Source organism: Eleginops maclovinus, chromosome 11 (assembly GCF_036324505.1).
Source record: "Eleginops maclovinus isolate JMC-PN-2008 ecotype Puerto Natales chromosome 11, JC_Emac_rtc_rv5, whole genome shotgun sequence".
NCBI lineage: Eukaryota > Metazoa > Chordata > Actinopteri > Perciformes > Eleginopidae > Eleginops > Eleginops maclovinus.
In genome coordinates, this window is record NC_086359.1 from 19502691 (window position 1) to 19517438 (window position 14748).

The 14748-nt window shown below is 41.0% G+C and overlaps 1 protein-coding gene and 1 non-coding gene across 2 annotated transcripts in view; both read left to right on the forward strand.

Moving 5' to 3' along the window:
• The window catches only part of abr (ABR activator of RhoGEF and GTPase), a 133835-nt gene extending 120376 nt beyond the window's left edge, over positions 1-13459 (forward strand). The window contains 7 exon segments of the mRNA XM_063894530.1: positions 5628-5687; positions 6112-6221; positions 6310-6449; positions 7288-7422; positions 7791-7896; positions 10094-10247; positions 12096-13459. Coding sequence (XP_063750600.1) covers positions 5628-5687; positions 6112-6221; positions 6310-6449; positions 7288-7422; positions 7791-7896; positions 10094-10247; positions 12096-12173 — 783 coding nt within the window. The 3' untranslated portion in view covers positions 12174-13459.
• trnav-aac (transfer RNA valine (anticodon AAC)) lies at positions 5242-5314 on the forward strand. Its single transcript has one exon. It is a non-coding gene; the product is annotated as a tRNA-Val (tRNA).
• Positions 13460-14748: the final 1289 nt, after the last annotated feature.

A 14748-nucleotide genomic window follows, 5' to 3' on the forward strand; every position in this document is an offset into this window, starting at 1 on the left:
TGTCTTAAAATCTATATAATTTTCTAACAACATGCTCACACCCATTATGAATATAAAAGTGAGTTCCTTTCTTTTGATGTTATCATGGAAGGGGGCGGGGAAAGCGGACTTTAGGGCATATCTTTTTCTTCTTTTTTTTTGTGCGTCGTTATTAACAGCGTGTTGGGAGGATGCGCGAGTGTACGGGTGTACACGGGGGACTCATCCTCGCTCCTTTATCCTGAAGCGCCACCTAATTAAGACACGGTGGGACGAGACGGAGGCTGGCTGGGAACATTAATTAGACTAGAACCAGACACAATGTATCATAAGTGTCTCAGCAAAAGAACAACTGATGATTAAGCCGTTAATCAACTATAGTCTGGCTTTTTCCCGAGGTGTGTTAAACCCTGTGTTGGTTTGGCTGATGACCTGTTTGCTGGCAGGTTTGCTTTTATTTTCTTTGTGGAGTAACAGCCTGGTTAGTGTGGAGAACAAAGGAGCTGTCATGCTGTCTTGGCGTGGAGGAGAATCCATTATCACACGCCATCATTCCACCTTTTACTGCATTCAAGCCGTGATAAAAAATGATGCTCTTCCATTTTAGTATGTTGATTAGTGCAGATTAAATTAAGGTATCATCCCTAAAATGCCAGCCAGTCCCCTAATGGCCTTTTTTTATAGGCCACATAAATCTCTGTCTGTACCCACCTGAGGGCATAGCCTTTTACTGGCCCCAATCCATCCCTGTGTGCGGGCTCTGGGATTGGTTAATGCGCTCCAGGAGAGGAGCGACAGGTCAGTAAAGCGCTCTGAGGTTGATACCCACACTGACCTCCTCGTGGATGAGTCCAGCTTCTCCGCTTCTGGCCGTTTGGAGGGTGGCTTTATTTTCAGCAGGGTGACAGCAAGGCATTAATCTTCTAATAATTAGGCGGTGCGAGTTAGGAGCTGTGGGATTCTGGTTCCTTTATCACACGCTGGTCTGGGTAAAGACAGAAACGTTTTTAGGGCTTACTGTTCTGCATGAACACGAAGATCCAGGCTTGAGACTTAAATGTAAGGAATGTGTAACATTTATCACAACAACCGTGAAAGAAGTTGCATTGCTCATGGGAGCCTTCAATCATAGTAACCCAAATTCTCTCCCCTCCTGCTGAAAAAACTGGTTGATGTGACATGAGAACTGAAGGGAGGCCCCTCTGATTATTTTATTGGCACCTGTTTCAAGACACATTTCACTTTATGGTTACTTTGTCCACTCTGTAACATAAAACATCTGATCCTGTTACATACAAATAGTGCATTCTCTTTGCTGTAAAGGTCACAGATAACTTATATTAGGAAGGTAGGGCCTATTTAATGTCCCCAGAAGGCAAGGGGGTTAGGAAGAGTGTTCCCGTGTGTTTCATATATGTTTTTTTATTGCATAAAACATAGCTATCCATTTTTAGGCTGATATCCATCTTTTCTTAGTAAATTCAAACTGAACATCACACAAAATAGCAACAACTATGGAATGGAAATCATTTACTGAATGAAAACCTTATTTAAGAGCATTTATTTAAGGGTATTTCACCCTTTGTACTGCTTGTAAGTGTAGGATAACTCATGAGTGTCTGTGCAGGCTGCAGGCAGGTTGGTGTTGCCTAAGTGTAGTATACTTCGTTGTTTTGCTATTTACAAGCCATATGAGAGAATCATACTGCCTGCAGAGAAGCAAGACTATGTGCAAATCACAAGCCTCTGCCGGCGGAAAACCCTGACGATTGGCTAAAACAAGGACGAGAGGGACAAAGGCAACATGGCAACCGACCCAACAAGGCCATGGTGACATCAGCTGCTGCTGAGTAAAGAGGCTAACACCGATGCACACATAAACACATGCCTATGTAGTTCATTTGTCTAAAAATAGTCATGCAGCTTGTACTCTGAAGCAAAGAAACTGCAGCCTGATGTGTAACTGGGGGGGGGAAGGCTCAATCAGTGCACAAACACTTCTGTAATCCTGCTTTAAAACCGTGCACTCTAAGATATGTTCTAATTAAAGGAGGTATAAAAAGCTTTCTGCAGCTGAATGAATATTTAATCAGCCAGAGAACAGTATTGGAAAACTGCGATGAAACACAAAGGACAAATTAAACAGAAATTCTTCAATTTAGCATATCAAAAGATCAAGTTGTGTTTGATTATTGTTGCCAGCGTGCACTAAAGCACAGCAAGACTGGGCTTATTACGTGTGTTTGGATTTTCTCATTAAAGGCTTTAAACACCACTTCAGTAACTGACTGTTTGGCACCATTTATTTTATTGCTTCAGAACACACTAACTTTTATTAGTTGTTTGTGTTAGATCTACATAATCAGCACTAGTTTCAAATCAAAGAATTTCATATTTCATATATATAAATATGCAAACAAGAATGCAATCGGCACACTGAAGTGCAACCTGATTAAATCTGAGTAATAAACAATAATAAAGACGGGGGAAGCTCAGTCTGTAGGGACTTGGCTTGGGAATCTTGGGAGGATAGCCGGTTCAAGTCCTGATCAGCCCAAAAATAGGGAGTGCGAACCTCGAGAGGTCCCAGTTCACATCCTTGGGGGCTGCCGTGGTCCCCTTAAACAAGGCAACTTTAATCTGATCATACAACCGAAGTCCCCAAGGTTTGAACGTGTTAATGTAACACCTTATGCTTGCATGGTTTTCTGATTCAGATTCAGACCTCTGACTGTCCCGCTGCGTCAGTCTGTTGCTGCTGTCGGTCTTTAATGTTGTATCTCTTTTCATGGCACATTCTGGGTTACCAGGTCAAGCCTCTGATTTCTATAGTTATCCAATTTTTCAGGAAACTCTTTCAAACAATAGACCCTCGATAGATGTTAATGTAAAGAGAGCTGAACTGACTTCCTGTTCTCCTCCTCGTCTTTCAGAAAGACAGAGCATGTGGGAGCTGAGCGACATGCCTTATCATATTTTCTTTGTTCTGTCCTCTTGATCAGTCAGGGGGCAGAGTACAGGCTGCAAGTACTTCCTGGCTCTCTGTGCTGCTTCAATTGAAGTTAAAACTCTGGTTGTGATATAATCTGTCCTGCTTGACTGATAGAAACTACAACCAGACTCAGAAAAAGATAATAATATCCCTCTACGGTTGTAAAGGAGGTCCATATTGCACTGCAGCCACATGCCTGCTGTTGCACTTGGATGATCAAAAACACCAAAGACACATGTGATAAGGATTTGTGTGTGGAGTCAGGAAAGTAAATGGGCAGCAGGCTAACAAGCTGAGCTCCAACCCTGGTAAACAGTCAGAGACATACAAAGTGAGCTGCTTAGAGTTCCCTGATAACTGGGGCAAGTGAAATAGTGAATGGCTTTGTCTTCTAAAGACACTCATTTTATTGCATCACTGATATAGTCCAGTTACTTGGATTTGAAATAACAAACATTATTTGAGGACACCAGCCGTGTCTTCCTCAGTCAAAAGAAACACATTTATTGCATTTGATGTGAGGAAAAAGCTTTAGGTTTGCACACTAACTGGAATGCGTACAAATCCTCGTGTACAACGGTTTGTTAAACTTGAAGTATTTCTGCGATTTGCTCCAGGCTGCAGTTCTGGCCTCTCAGTCGTATATCTTTGAGTTTTCACAGCACTACAAAGAGAGTATTGAGCCTGATTAGCTATACGATTTCTTTAAAAAAAATCCTTTTATGACCTTTATCGAAATTGCGATGTTTGGCATCCCCTTCAAGCATTTAAGAAAATCCGTCATTACATTATGTCAGCTTAATTGAGAGGGATGAGAGGGAACTAAAGCTTTGCTGGGTTGCTTTTTGTGGGTGTCCATTCTTTCTATCTACTTTGTTACATTCAGTCAGATTTAGACTGATACAATGAGTAAAAGTTGCTTTTTCGGGGGGCATTGCATGCATTTCCTTAGCTTCTCAATGTAGTCTCCGCTCTGGTACCTGCTGTTCTTTCCTGCCAGCTCTCTGGCTCAGCTGTCACTCAGGATAAAACCTTAAAACCTCCTGCCACTTTGATTAAACCAGCCAACTGGACACAATCCAGCTAAGTCCCAATTCATTTCTGTAAAAAGCAGTCTCTTGTCATGGAATATTTTGTTCCTAATTCTGACTGTAATATTTGGTATAAACTAAATCAGTTTGACTTGTGTAGAGGACTCTTCCGCCAAACTGTCAATCTGTTTAATTTCCTAGGAAAGCAAAAGGAGGGGAAACAAATTCCTCTCTAGGTATTTTTTTAATAAAAAAGGGTCCAGTTGAGGATACCGTTTCGAGAGGGGTCAATGAGTGTAACCACTGCCTGTAAAGGGCCCTCTTTGTTTTTACAACCCAATGCAGTACATTCATTTTTAATCAGGGTTTTTTATTTCAGAAATTAGCAGAGAGTAATAGGAGGAAATAGGTGGGAGGAACATTTTGTGTTCTGGAGGGGTGAGCAGTGAGTCCTGGCTCTTTGGCCGCCTCGCTGTGTAAAGACAGCATGATTACCTGGCCCTTGTCTCAAACCTGAGCCCTGCTGGGAAAACAGGCTTTAACGATAATAGGAATGCGTGAAACCCATGCCAAATGGCCTTTTTACGAGGTAATGAAATACTCTCACTAAGAACTTTTAATGGTTGCAGCCTCATGCTAACAATAAGAGAAATGTGCTGCCCTCGTGCTCACCCAGCAGTCGTTATTTGCTGTGAGTTGAGCACGTTATGATGCATGGTTTGTAATGACATAACTGTGTAGAGCAAACAGCCTATAAAAAAAGGCATTAGCTGCTGTGGCCTCCCGCAGCACTCACACACTCCGGGAGACCTAAATCAACAACAAACCGCTGTCTACCATGTCTCTGAAGGCATTATGGGACGTGAGATCCAGAGTTTGGGAATGTTCGGTGAAGTGGGCCAAGGGTCTTGGCTGATTTAGAGTTCTTGTTGGGCCCCTGAGAGACTGCTGAGGGGATATGTGGGGAACATAAGTGGGGTGGTTTTTCCCAAAGCAGACTGAGAGACTGCTGTTGTCAACGGCCACACGGACAGCTTCATTTTGATCAGGTTTCAAATGGAGCAGCGTAAAGGTGAACTCTGTACTCAGTGCGGATTAATCACAGTATCAAAGATCTTCTGCCCACACGGTCACTTGAGGTTAACCACATTCCTTTAGCTAGGGTTGCTCAATACATGCTTTGAATAATTGTCAGTGGGTGATCAGTCAATCGGGTCAGCTGGGCCTACCTGTCAGCCAGTTCCCGTAGTGTAGTGGTTATCACGTTCGCCTAACACGCGAAAGGTCCCCGGTTCGAGACCGGGCGGGAACAGTTTTTGTTTTGTATTCACCTGAAACATGTGGTGTGTTTCTCTTAAAGAGCAGTGTGAGATATTGTCCTTGTAAACATCCTCATGAAACTAAGAACAAGTAGTGGAACAATTATTCACCAAAATGTATGCAGTACAGGAACAGTTTGCTTTGTGGTGAATGAACATGCTGTGACTCTATATTGCTGTTCTCTTACTGCTATCATGTAATATGTGACTTTTCCAATCGTGACAATTATTATATGATGATTTTGCTTGCCTTATTTTGTCACATACAGTACCCTAATGTCTTCCTTTCTCTGTTGTGTCTTTCAGCTGGATCCTCAGACAGTGCAGTCCAAGAACTGGCACATGGACGTCATAGAGATGAACGGGGTGAGACACTAGCTTACATTATGACATGTGTGTAAACATTGTATGATATATATTGGGTTTGGCAAAGCCTATGTACGTTTTTCTGACAGCACAATGTTTTCCAACAGTCTGTATTCAACACTTCCTACACACCTGCAGGAAGAGAGAATTAGATTCAGAAATTTGTGTTGGTGTCCTCAAATGTACCGATTTTTGGAAAGTAGAATTTAGTCAGCTATATAAACAAAACTCCAGGGAGAAATTCTGTTTGGTTGTAATGTTTATAATAAGATCCAGTTGTTTGGATGTTTAGCTCGAAGATGTTGTATATTTCATTTCGAAGTCTTAACCTCTCTGTTTCATTGCATACAAAGAAAAAAATATATAATTTCTGGCTTCGTAGTGAAGTGCACTTTACTTCAACTGTGTTGTTGTTCATCCTCAGATCAAAGTGGAGTTCTCCATGAAGTTTACAAGTCGGGATCTCAGCTTGAAGAGAACGCCGTCCAAAAAACAGAGCGGGGTGTTTGGAGTCAAAATCAACGTGGTGACAAAGTAAGTCATATTTAGTTAATTTGACTCAAACAGGCTGTTGCTGTAGCTTACATCATCTGACTTTGTTGTCTGCTGTTCCCGTGGACAGGCGTGAGCGCTCCAAGGTGCCTTACATCGTCCGTCAGTGCATTGAAGAGGTGGAGAAGAGGGGGATCGACGAAGTGGGAATTTACAGGATCTCAGGAGTGGCCACTGACATCCAGGCCCTCAAAGCAGCGTTTGACACCAGTAGGAATCCTCTCCCTGTCTCTGTCCAACACTCTTTTCCATGAGCGATATTACTACGATTCACTGATGAGAATTTGGAGTAAATAAGAAGTCCATATTGGTGGTAAAAACAAAGAAAAACTGTTTAAGATAATGGGATGAACAGAGTGAAAGACAATGTCTAAGCTGACAGCTTGTAAACCTGCATTGAATTATTCATCCTGTCATATTGTAACATAACATTTAAAAGCTACAACTAATGGTGTCTGTCATTTTTCTTCTTTAACTGAGGAGTATTATGGTCTATAAAATGACAGAAAAGTGATATAAATGCCAATCAGTATTTCCAAAGCATAAGATGTCCTTTTTAGTCCACAAATGAAAGATATTGAGCTGTTGAGAATTGAAAACAACAAAATATCCACCTTAAAAAGCTGGATATGAATTTTGGCTACTTTTTAATAAAATGACTCCAAGCCTTTTGATAGGTAGTTAAAATAGAAGCAACTTATTATGAAGTTGCAAATGTATCATAAGTAAGTTATAGTGCATTTACTCGACTGTGATTGAAAATTATAGTTGTATATAAAACAGTTTAAGATGCAGCCCAAAGTTTTTTCATTGCAATTGAGGCCTTTGCTCCAGCCCCGTGTAGAGGAGAGAGTTGTGGGAACTGACTCTCAGTGATGCTCACACGGCTGCAGGAAAATCTTCTTTTTTTGTGTGCGTGTTATTCGTCTCTGTCTGCATCTTGGATTATTGACGGATGTCTCTTGCTGAAGCAGCAGCTGTGTTTATTGTCCGGCTTTAATACCGTAGCTCTCTTTCCAATGGCTCCTGGTTTGTTTCCGCTCTGCAGATACCAAAGATATCCTGGTGATGCTGAGCGACATGGACATCAACGCCATCGCAGGAACACTGAAGCTGTACTTCAGGGAGCTGCCGGAGCCGCTGCTCACCGACCGCCTCTACCCCGCCTTCATGGAGGGCATAGGTATGACTTTTATCCCTGAATCACAATTGGGTTTATTTCTTAGCAAGTTTTCACATGCAAGGAAATTGACTAGGTGTATAACGGTGCAAACATATAAGAGAGGTAGTATTGAGATAAGATAAACTTTATTGATCCCAAATTGGGAAACATTTTCATCACAGCAGCACGATGAAACAAGGCATTACAAATCATTTGAACATTTTAAAAAGTAGATAATAAACAAATAAAATATAAATAATAATCTCAAGATACATTGCGTGTTTGTGTCTTCAGTGGGGAGTTACATTTTCCCAGTTAAAAGAGATAAGAGCTGTCGTTGAAGAGCTGTCTTGCTGTAATTGGATGTGACTTCTTTCCCCCCGCTGCAGCGCTCTCAGACCCAGCAGCAAAGGAGAACTGCATGATGCACCTGCTGCGCTCCCTGCCAGACCCGAACCTCATGACCTTCCTCCCTCTGCTGGAGCACCTCAAACGGTACACACACACACACACACACACACACACACACACACACACACACACACACACACACACACACACACACACACACACACACACACAGACAACAGACAACAGACAATGGCTCATTGAGCTAATCATCATTTTTCTCACAAATCTCTGTCAGATAGAGCGGAACTTCCTGCTTTGGTCAGAATGACATATTCCTTTGAGTCCTACAGAGTATATTCACATATTTTTAACAATACATTTCTGTACAAAACACCCCCCTGAGGTTATAAACACAGTCCGCTTCACTTGATCAGGCTCAATCACAGAACAGTGTAAAGGTGAACTCTGTACTCAGATCTTCTGCTCACATTTAAACTTTGCCTGGTCTTTCCTCACTTGTTCCAATATTTGCACGGTCACTTGAGGTTAAACATCTTCCTTAAGCGTGGGTTGCTCAATAAATGCTTTGAATATTTGTAAATCAGTGCCACGTCTGGGCCGGGCAGGTCAGCGGGGGGTAGCTGTCAGCCAGTTCCCGTAGTGTAGTGGTTATCACGTTCGCCTAACACCCGCGGGTGACCCGTGTATACCCATAGAAGACTTTCTATTGGCCAAAAGCTTCCTCAAAAGACCGACGGTTTGAATCCCTCCTGACCCATTCAAAATTCTCAGTATTTGGTTGTCAAAATGGTGCTCCATCATGTGTACATCATACACAACAACTACATTTACCCATACAACCTTTTAAGTTAGAGTTTAATCACAGTTGTTTGGAAAGATCATGTGTTTCTTTTAGGATTATAATATAAGACCTTCTGATTTAAAGGTTAGAAATGAATTCTGGAATTCTTAAACACATTAAGAGTGCAGTAATAATAAACAAATAATAATGATTTCAGTAAAAAGTGTTCTACATCTTAACAAAAAAACTGAGAAAAATCTTTTAAATGATTATGAAAATAAGAAACTAATTTGAAATTATTATGGTAGTTTTATTTATATTAACCTGTAAACACACATATAGATCTAAGAGGAAAGGAAATAAAGCTCTATATAGGTTGGCAATGTAATATTCTATTTGAAAGCATTAAACCTCCCTCTGGCTATAAAATAGACAAAATACTGTAGTAATCAATTATTTGCAATGTACAGTAATAAGTACAATTTACAATTCAAGTGGTACTGTAGCAAAATATTATCAATAAAAATGGATGAATTTCAATACTACAGCAAACACAGTGTTAGACAATAAGATGTTTTAAAATGACACAGCTTACAGCTGTTTGACATGTTCAAAAGTAATACAAATACTGCTGTTAACTGTTCATACACTGTAAAGACATGTTAGTGTAGTAAAGTAAGCTAACAGGCAAATCTACTGTACCTTAGCTAACAACAAACCGAGCAGACAACAACACTTAAACCTACTTTATATAAAGGGTTTACACATGGGAAACGCTGCATTTTTACAGAAAAAAAAATAGCATGTCTTTGTTCAGCAGTTCCGTGATAATACTCCGTAAATTGTTCGAATAGTAGACTGTAATCTTTGGGCTGCTGCTGCTCGATCTCTACTTATCTGTTACTGAAAACGACGTTTCCCTTTCTTCTACGAAAAGGGGGAAACAGCGCCCCCAATACCATTTGTGGCCGGAAATATATTGCACCCGTAGTGTTAAGGACTACTGTAGAGAATGAATGGTAAAAGTTAAGAGAGTTAAACTCTACCGTTCGAGACCGGGCGGGAACAGTTTTTGTTTTGTATTCACCAGAAACAGGTGGTGTGTTTCTCTTAAAGAGCAGTGTGAGATATTGTCCCTTTAAACATCCTCATGAAACTAAGAACAAGTAGTGGAACAATGATTAACCAAAATGTATGAAGGTAAAGTTTGCTTTGTGGTTAATGAACATGGAGTGACTCTTTATTGCTGTTCTTTTAATGCTATCATGAATAAATTTGACTTTTCCAATCAGGGCAATTATTATATGATGATTTTGTTAGGCAGTCTCCTCTATGGGGAGAATGTACTTCAGGACACCACCAAGTTTGGATTCAGAGACCCTGATTGGCAGAAAATAACATAATGTGCGTTTAAGTAGATCTAATCAACTTCAGTGGTTATGTGAAATGTGTTGACATGACATACAGTGGAACCCTCTGGCTGTGTTCCCTTGTTCCTCCACCCTGACTGACGGGGCCTGCTGCTGTTTGTTTTTGCAGTGTGGCGGAGAAGGAGCCCGTCAACAAGATGTCCCTCCATAACCTGGCCACGGTGTTTGGCCCCACTCTGCTCAGGCCCTCAGAGTCCGAGATTGCAAAGGCTCAGCACATCACCTCAGCCTCTGACATCTGGTCACATGACGTGATGGCACAGGTACACAACGACACCTCAAAATGTCGATCTTTTCCAAAATTGTAGCAATTTTAAGACTCATCCATATCAGTAAAGAAGTGTAACCGTGCAGAGTCGATGTGACCCGGTGTGTACATGCAGATTTCCTTGTTTCCTGCACATGTTTTTCGGATGAATTTCCCTCCCACGCCGCTCGTTGATCCTTGTCACTGCGGTTTGCTCTCCCAGCTGTATTTAGGCTGCAGGCCATGCATTCATGTCTACTGAGAGATGAGTTTCCTGTGCACAAATGTCTTTTCTTGGCAGAATAAACACGACTAGAGTAAATCATCGTAAATGTGGCAGCATGCACACACAGGAGGCCCCGCCTCTCCATTACTGTGAAGCTCAGTGTGTGCGGGGTCCTTCTTTAAAGTTCTGACTGTTTATCATATGAGTATACAACATGTCAAACACCAAGGAACGATGCTTCCGCCACCTAAATACATTCTCAAGTGGGACGTGATGAATTCTCCGTAAAGTTAATATAAAAGTACCCAACTGAAAATAAATAAAAGAGATTCCTGGACATGTTTAGAGATTAGCAATGACTCGCTAAGTACACCTTCTCAGCAGAGTAAGATACAAAGTGTTAATTCAAGCAGCATTAAACAAACAGTAAATCAATTAAATGTTCCAGATGTATAGGAACGAGTATTAGGGCCAGGCATACAGTAAAAAGTTAATGTTTTATTGATTTAGCATTTTGGGAAAAAAGTAAATATGTGAAGAATAAAGTTTTTTGCGTTAAAGTGCTAGTACTGCTAGCACTTTGCTTTATACTGAAAGAGTTGTATGTTTATTCCTTACATTTCAACTGTTTTCTCAAAACTTATACTTCTCATTGGATGAGAAATAATGGAGGGGGGGAATTAAGCGATATTTGTGGAGCAGTTCAAGGGGGGACATTTGACTGAAAACGGGTGTTAAACATTACCAGCAGACATCAGGTTACAACTACCAAATGTAAATCACAGTCTCCAGAGAGAAAAACTTCTTACAAAGCGCTGAATGAGACAGAAGTCCAACATCAAAGCAGACAAACGTTCTATGGTCCTTACCAGTCCGAAACAAAACCCATAATAATCCTTGATAATTCACATAAAGAGGGAAAAGTCTTTCAGTTTTTAAGTATTCTGTATTGGGTTCTTTATTACGATTCAAAAGCATTGAAAGATATGACTGTCAGTTCATTATTTTGTAGAAGAAAGTAAGAGGACACCGATCAAAGTGACTTTGGAGATGAAACTGTGCTTCAATGATAAGCGTACTCACCCATGAAGCATCAATTAAAAGAAGGTAATAAATGACAGTTAGATTGATATCTTGAAGACTTCAAAAGCCCTGCATCCAGACTATTCTGGACTTCATTGTGTCCAAACTCAGTGTTCAAGGGCAATGTCAATCAAAGATCCATCCACCGTGACTTCCTGGAGAAGCAGTTCTCTGACCTCACACAGCAAAAAGTGAACGTTGTAGATGGTAAACCATTAACTAAAAATACACGTGTCTGTATTCAAATTAAAATAGTAAATAATATCATACAATAAAACCTCTTCAGCATGAAATGAGTCAAAAATGAGTCTAATGTTATCAGGTAGCTCGTTATTGGAACCGTCTCTGAAAGTTATCTTGTCTGCGTGGCTGCCAAAGGAACATTACTTTGTCCCAGTCAGCCTTGATGTTTGTTTATGTTTACCTGCAACTCTCAGTTCAGTTAAAAAATCCCATCCTCTGAGTTGCCTTGAACGCAGCACAGGATGGAGTAGAAGAACCAGGAGAATGTGGAGTATTTAGGAATGAATAAAGAGTTGTTCTCTCTCTCCTCAGGTCCAGGTGCTGCTCTACTACCTGCAGCACGCTCCCATCTCGTTTGTGGAACTGAAGCGCACCACGCAGTACAACTGAACAACACCCCCCCCCCCCCCACACCCCCCCACCCCACACACACACAAACACACATACACATCCCTCCTCTGTGCACCCCTGAACCAACCACCTTCTCCCCAGTCCTTGCAAAGAGATGGAGCCGATCCAAAGGGAAGTGGTGATGGATATTCCCGGTCATCTGTTTGTCACGTTTGTAATGTAAGGAGAGTGAAGCCCTCAGCGCCTCCCGCCACCAGGACCGCAAGGCATTCTGGGAGCTCATCAGGGAAACATAAAGGGGGTCAGGATCACGCGGTTTCATCTAGTGAGCACTTTCCAGGCGCCTCCAGCTTCTTTTTCCTTGCTCAGGGGCATGACAGAAAAAATTGGCATTTTCCTGTTTGATAATTCTGTTACGTTTCCTTTTCCTGTCGTTCTGGCCTGATGCATGTGGTGGAGAAGACCGGGGGTGTGTGAGTGACGACGTGGATGCACTTGAGTGAGTGTGTATTTGAAGGGACTATGAGAACTTGTGAGGTTTAGAAGTGGCTGGGAAGCCATCTTGATAAATGGCTGGTGACGCGTCTCTCCGTACTGACAAGACGAGAGAGAGCTGCCCTCCCCAGTGAGTCTCGGCCAAATTAGCCCTATTTATTTTAAATATATATAATATGTGTGCCTGTACAGTTCTGTGCAACTAGAGAAATGCTCAAAGGAGTGTGTTTTTTGAAGTTTATTCAGGTAGTGATGTTATTTTTAGTTTCATTCACCATGTCCATGGTTGGTAAGCTGTACTGAAAAGATGGACATAAGGTCTGCCAGTTAACTTCAGATCACTTTGTGGAGGAGAAAGGGCACTCTGGGACATGAGGGTTGTTGTGGGGGAAACACACAACAAATGGAACGCTCAGCTTTTTATTTCTCTCGTAGTTTCATTGCAAGCCTGTTCCAAGTGCAGTGTCTTACTGCACCGGTGTAATCGATAGAGTTGATTTGTGTAGTTGCCCTCATTGCATGTTCAGCTTGTCAATCAAACCAGGCCGGGTAACACAAAGGTAGGTTGTCTCTGCACGGCCTCTCCATCTCTGCTCTGTACAAAGCCCACCTTTCTGCTATCAAGCCTGCGACATATCTTAAAATACTGTAAGCACGGCTAGATGAGTACTATTTGATATTTTTAATATAAGATTCAAATAAAAAATAAAAAATGTTGTATTTTACTTCCTTTGAGAAGAATTTCAATATACTGTAATATTGAGGATTAAATGTCAATGTGAACTTTTCCCCCCATTTTTTTTTGTAAAATAAAAGTTACCAAAACACTCTCTTTGTGTCCGTCTGTGTCGATGATACTGTCTCAGGAAACAATGGAATAAAATCATCATAACATGTTACTGTTTGATATTGCTGATTTATTGAGTATGTGACATTGATATACATCCTCACACAAGTACACCATCGTCTATATATAATCTATAACATGTTGAGCCTTTTTAAGCACCTTTCACAGGATGTTACTGACATTTTTATACATTTTAATAATCACCTTGAAAAACATTAAACCACATTTGGAGATTTAAAGGTTGTGCACCACCTGGTGGTCACTTTACAAACTGTTTGAAGTAGCCCCCAGTGGGAGTGGAACTCGTGGCGTACATCTGTGCAGTTTAAATAGGAAGGGAAGACGTGCTGAACGCTGTAAATGCAGATTGGTGCATTTACAACCCACCGATCTGCTTGTTTACCTTAAGGCATTTTTGATTGGGTTTTCAAAGAGAGCATTTACCAACCAATCTTTATTTCTTGGACATTAAAACATGTGGATGGGTCTCAGGTCTCCACAGAGCACTTTCCCTGACTTAGAGAGCTCTATTTGTACAATATAATAATTATCACTGACCATTTTTAGTACAACCACTCTTTCAAGTTACATTTCGAGATTTACGTCACGTTTTACAGAACGAGGTTATAAATAGAAGCTTTTTCCGTCCTCTGTCAGTTCCCCTGAGGAGCAGTGGAGAGCTCTGAAGCCCAGGCAAATTCAAACCAAGGCTGTGGACCTGAATCTGCCACATGGGGGAATCCTCCGAGTCCATCCATTGATCGGAGCTCGCGGTGAACCTTGTGGGCGATAATTAGGTGTCAGAGCTCTCTGAAGGTGTCCTCTGTGGGATCTGGAGCACTCTTTCAGCACTATTTGTACAACATAATCACAGACCATTTTTTAAACACAATTACACTTTTCTGATAAACTTCAGTAGTAAGTTTTCCTTGGATGTTTTTATTTCTCATGATAAGCTAAATAAAGTACATTTGTTACAAGTTGTAGAACATGTTTTTTTATTTGCATTAATGGATAAAGCTGTTGTAAATTCATTGTGTAATCCGTCTGCTTCCATGATGCATAAAGTGGTGCTGGTAGTCATCCTGCTGACATCAGAGTGTATTTTGGATTTTCCAGAGAGCAAACTTTTAGATTTGATTTAGTATTAGTATTCAGATGTTTAAATAAACCGGCTGTATTTATTTTTAATATGTATAATATACAGAGGGTCAGGATGCAGAGCTTCAAACCCTGTAGCATTTATTCAGTATATGTAATGTGTTTATAGCT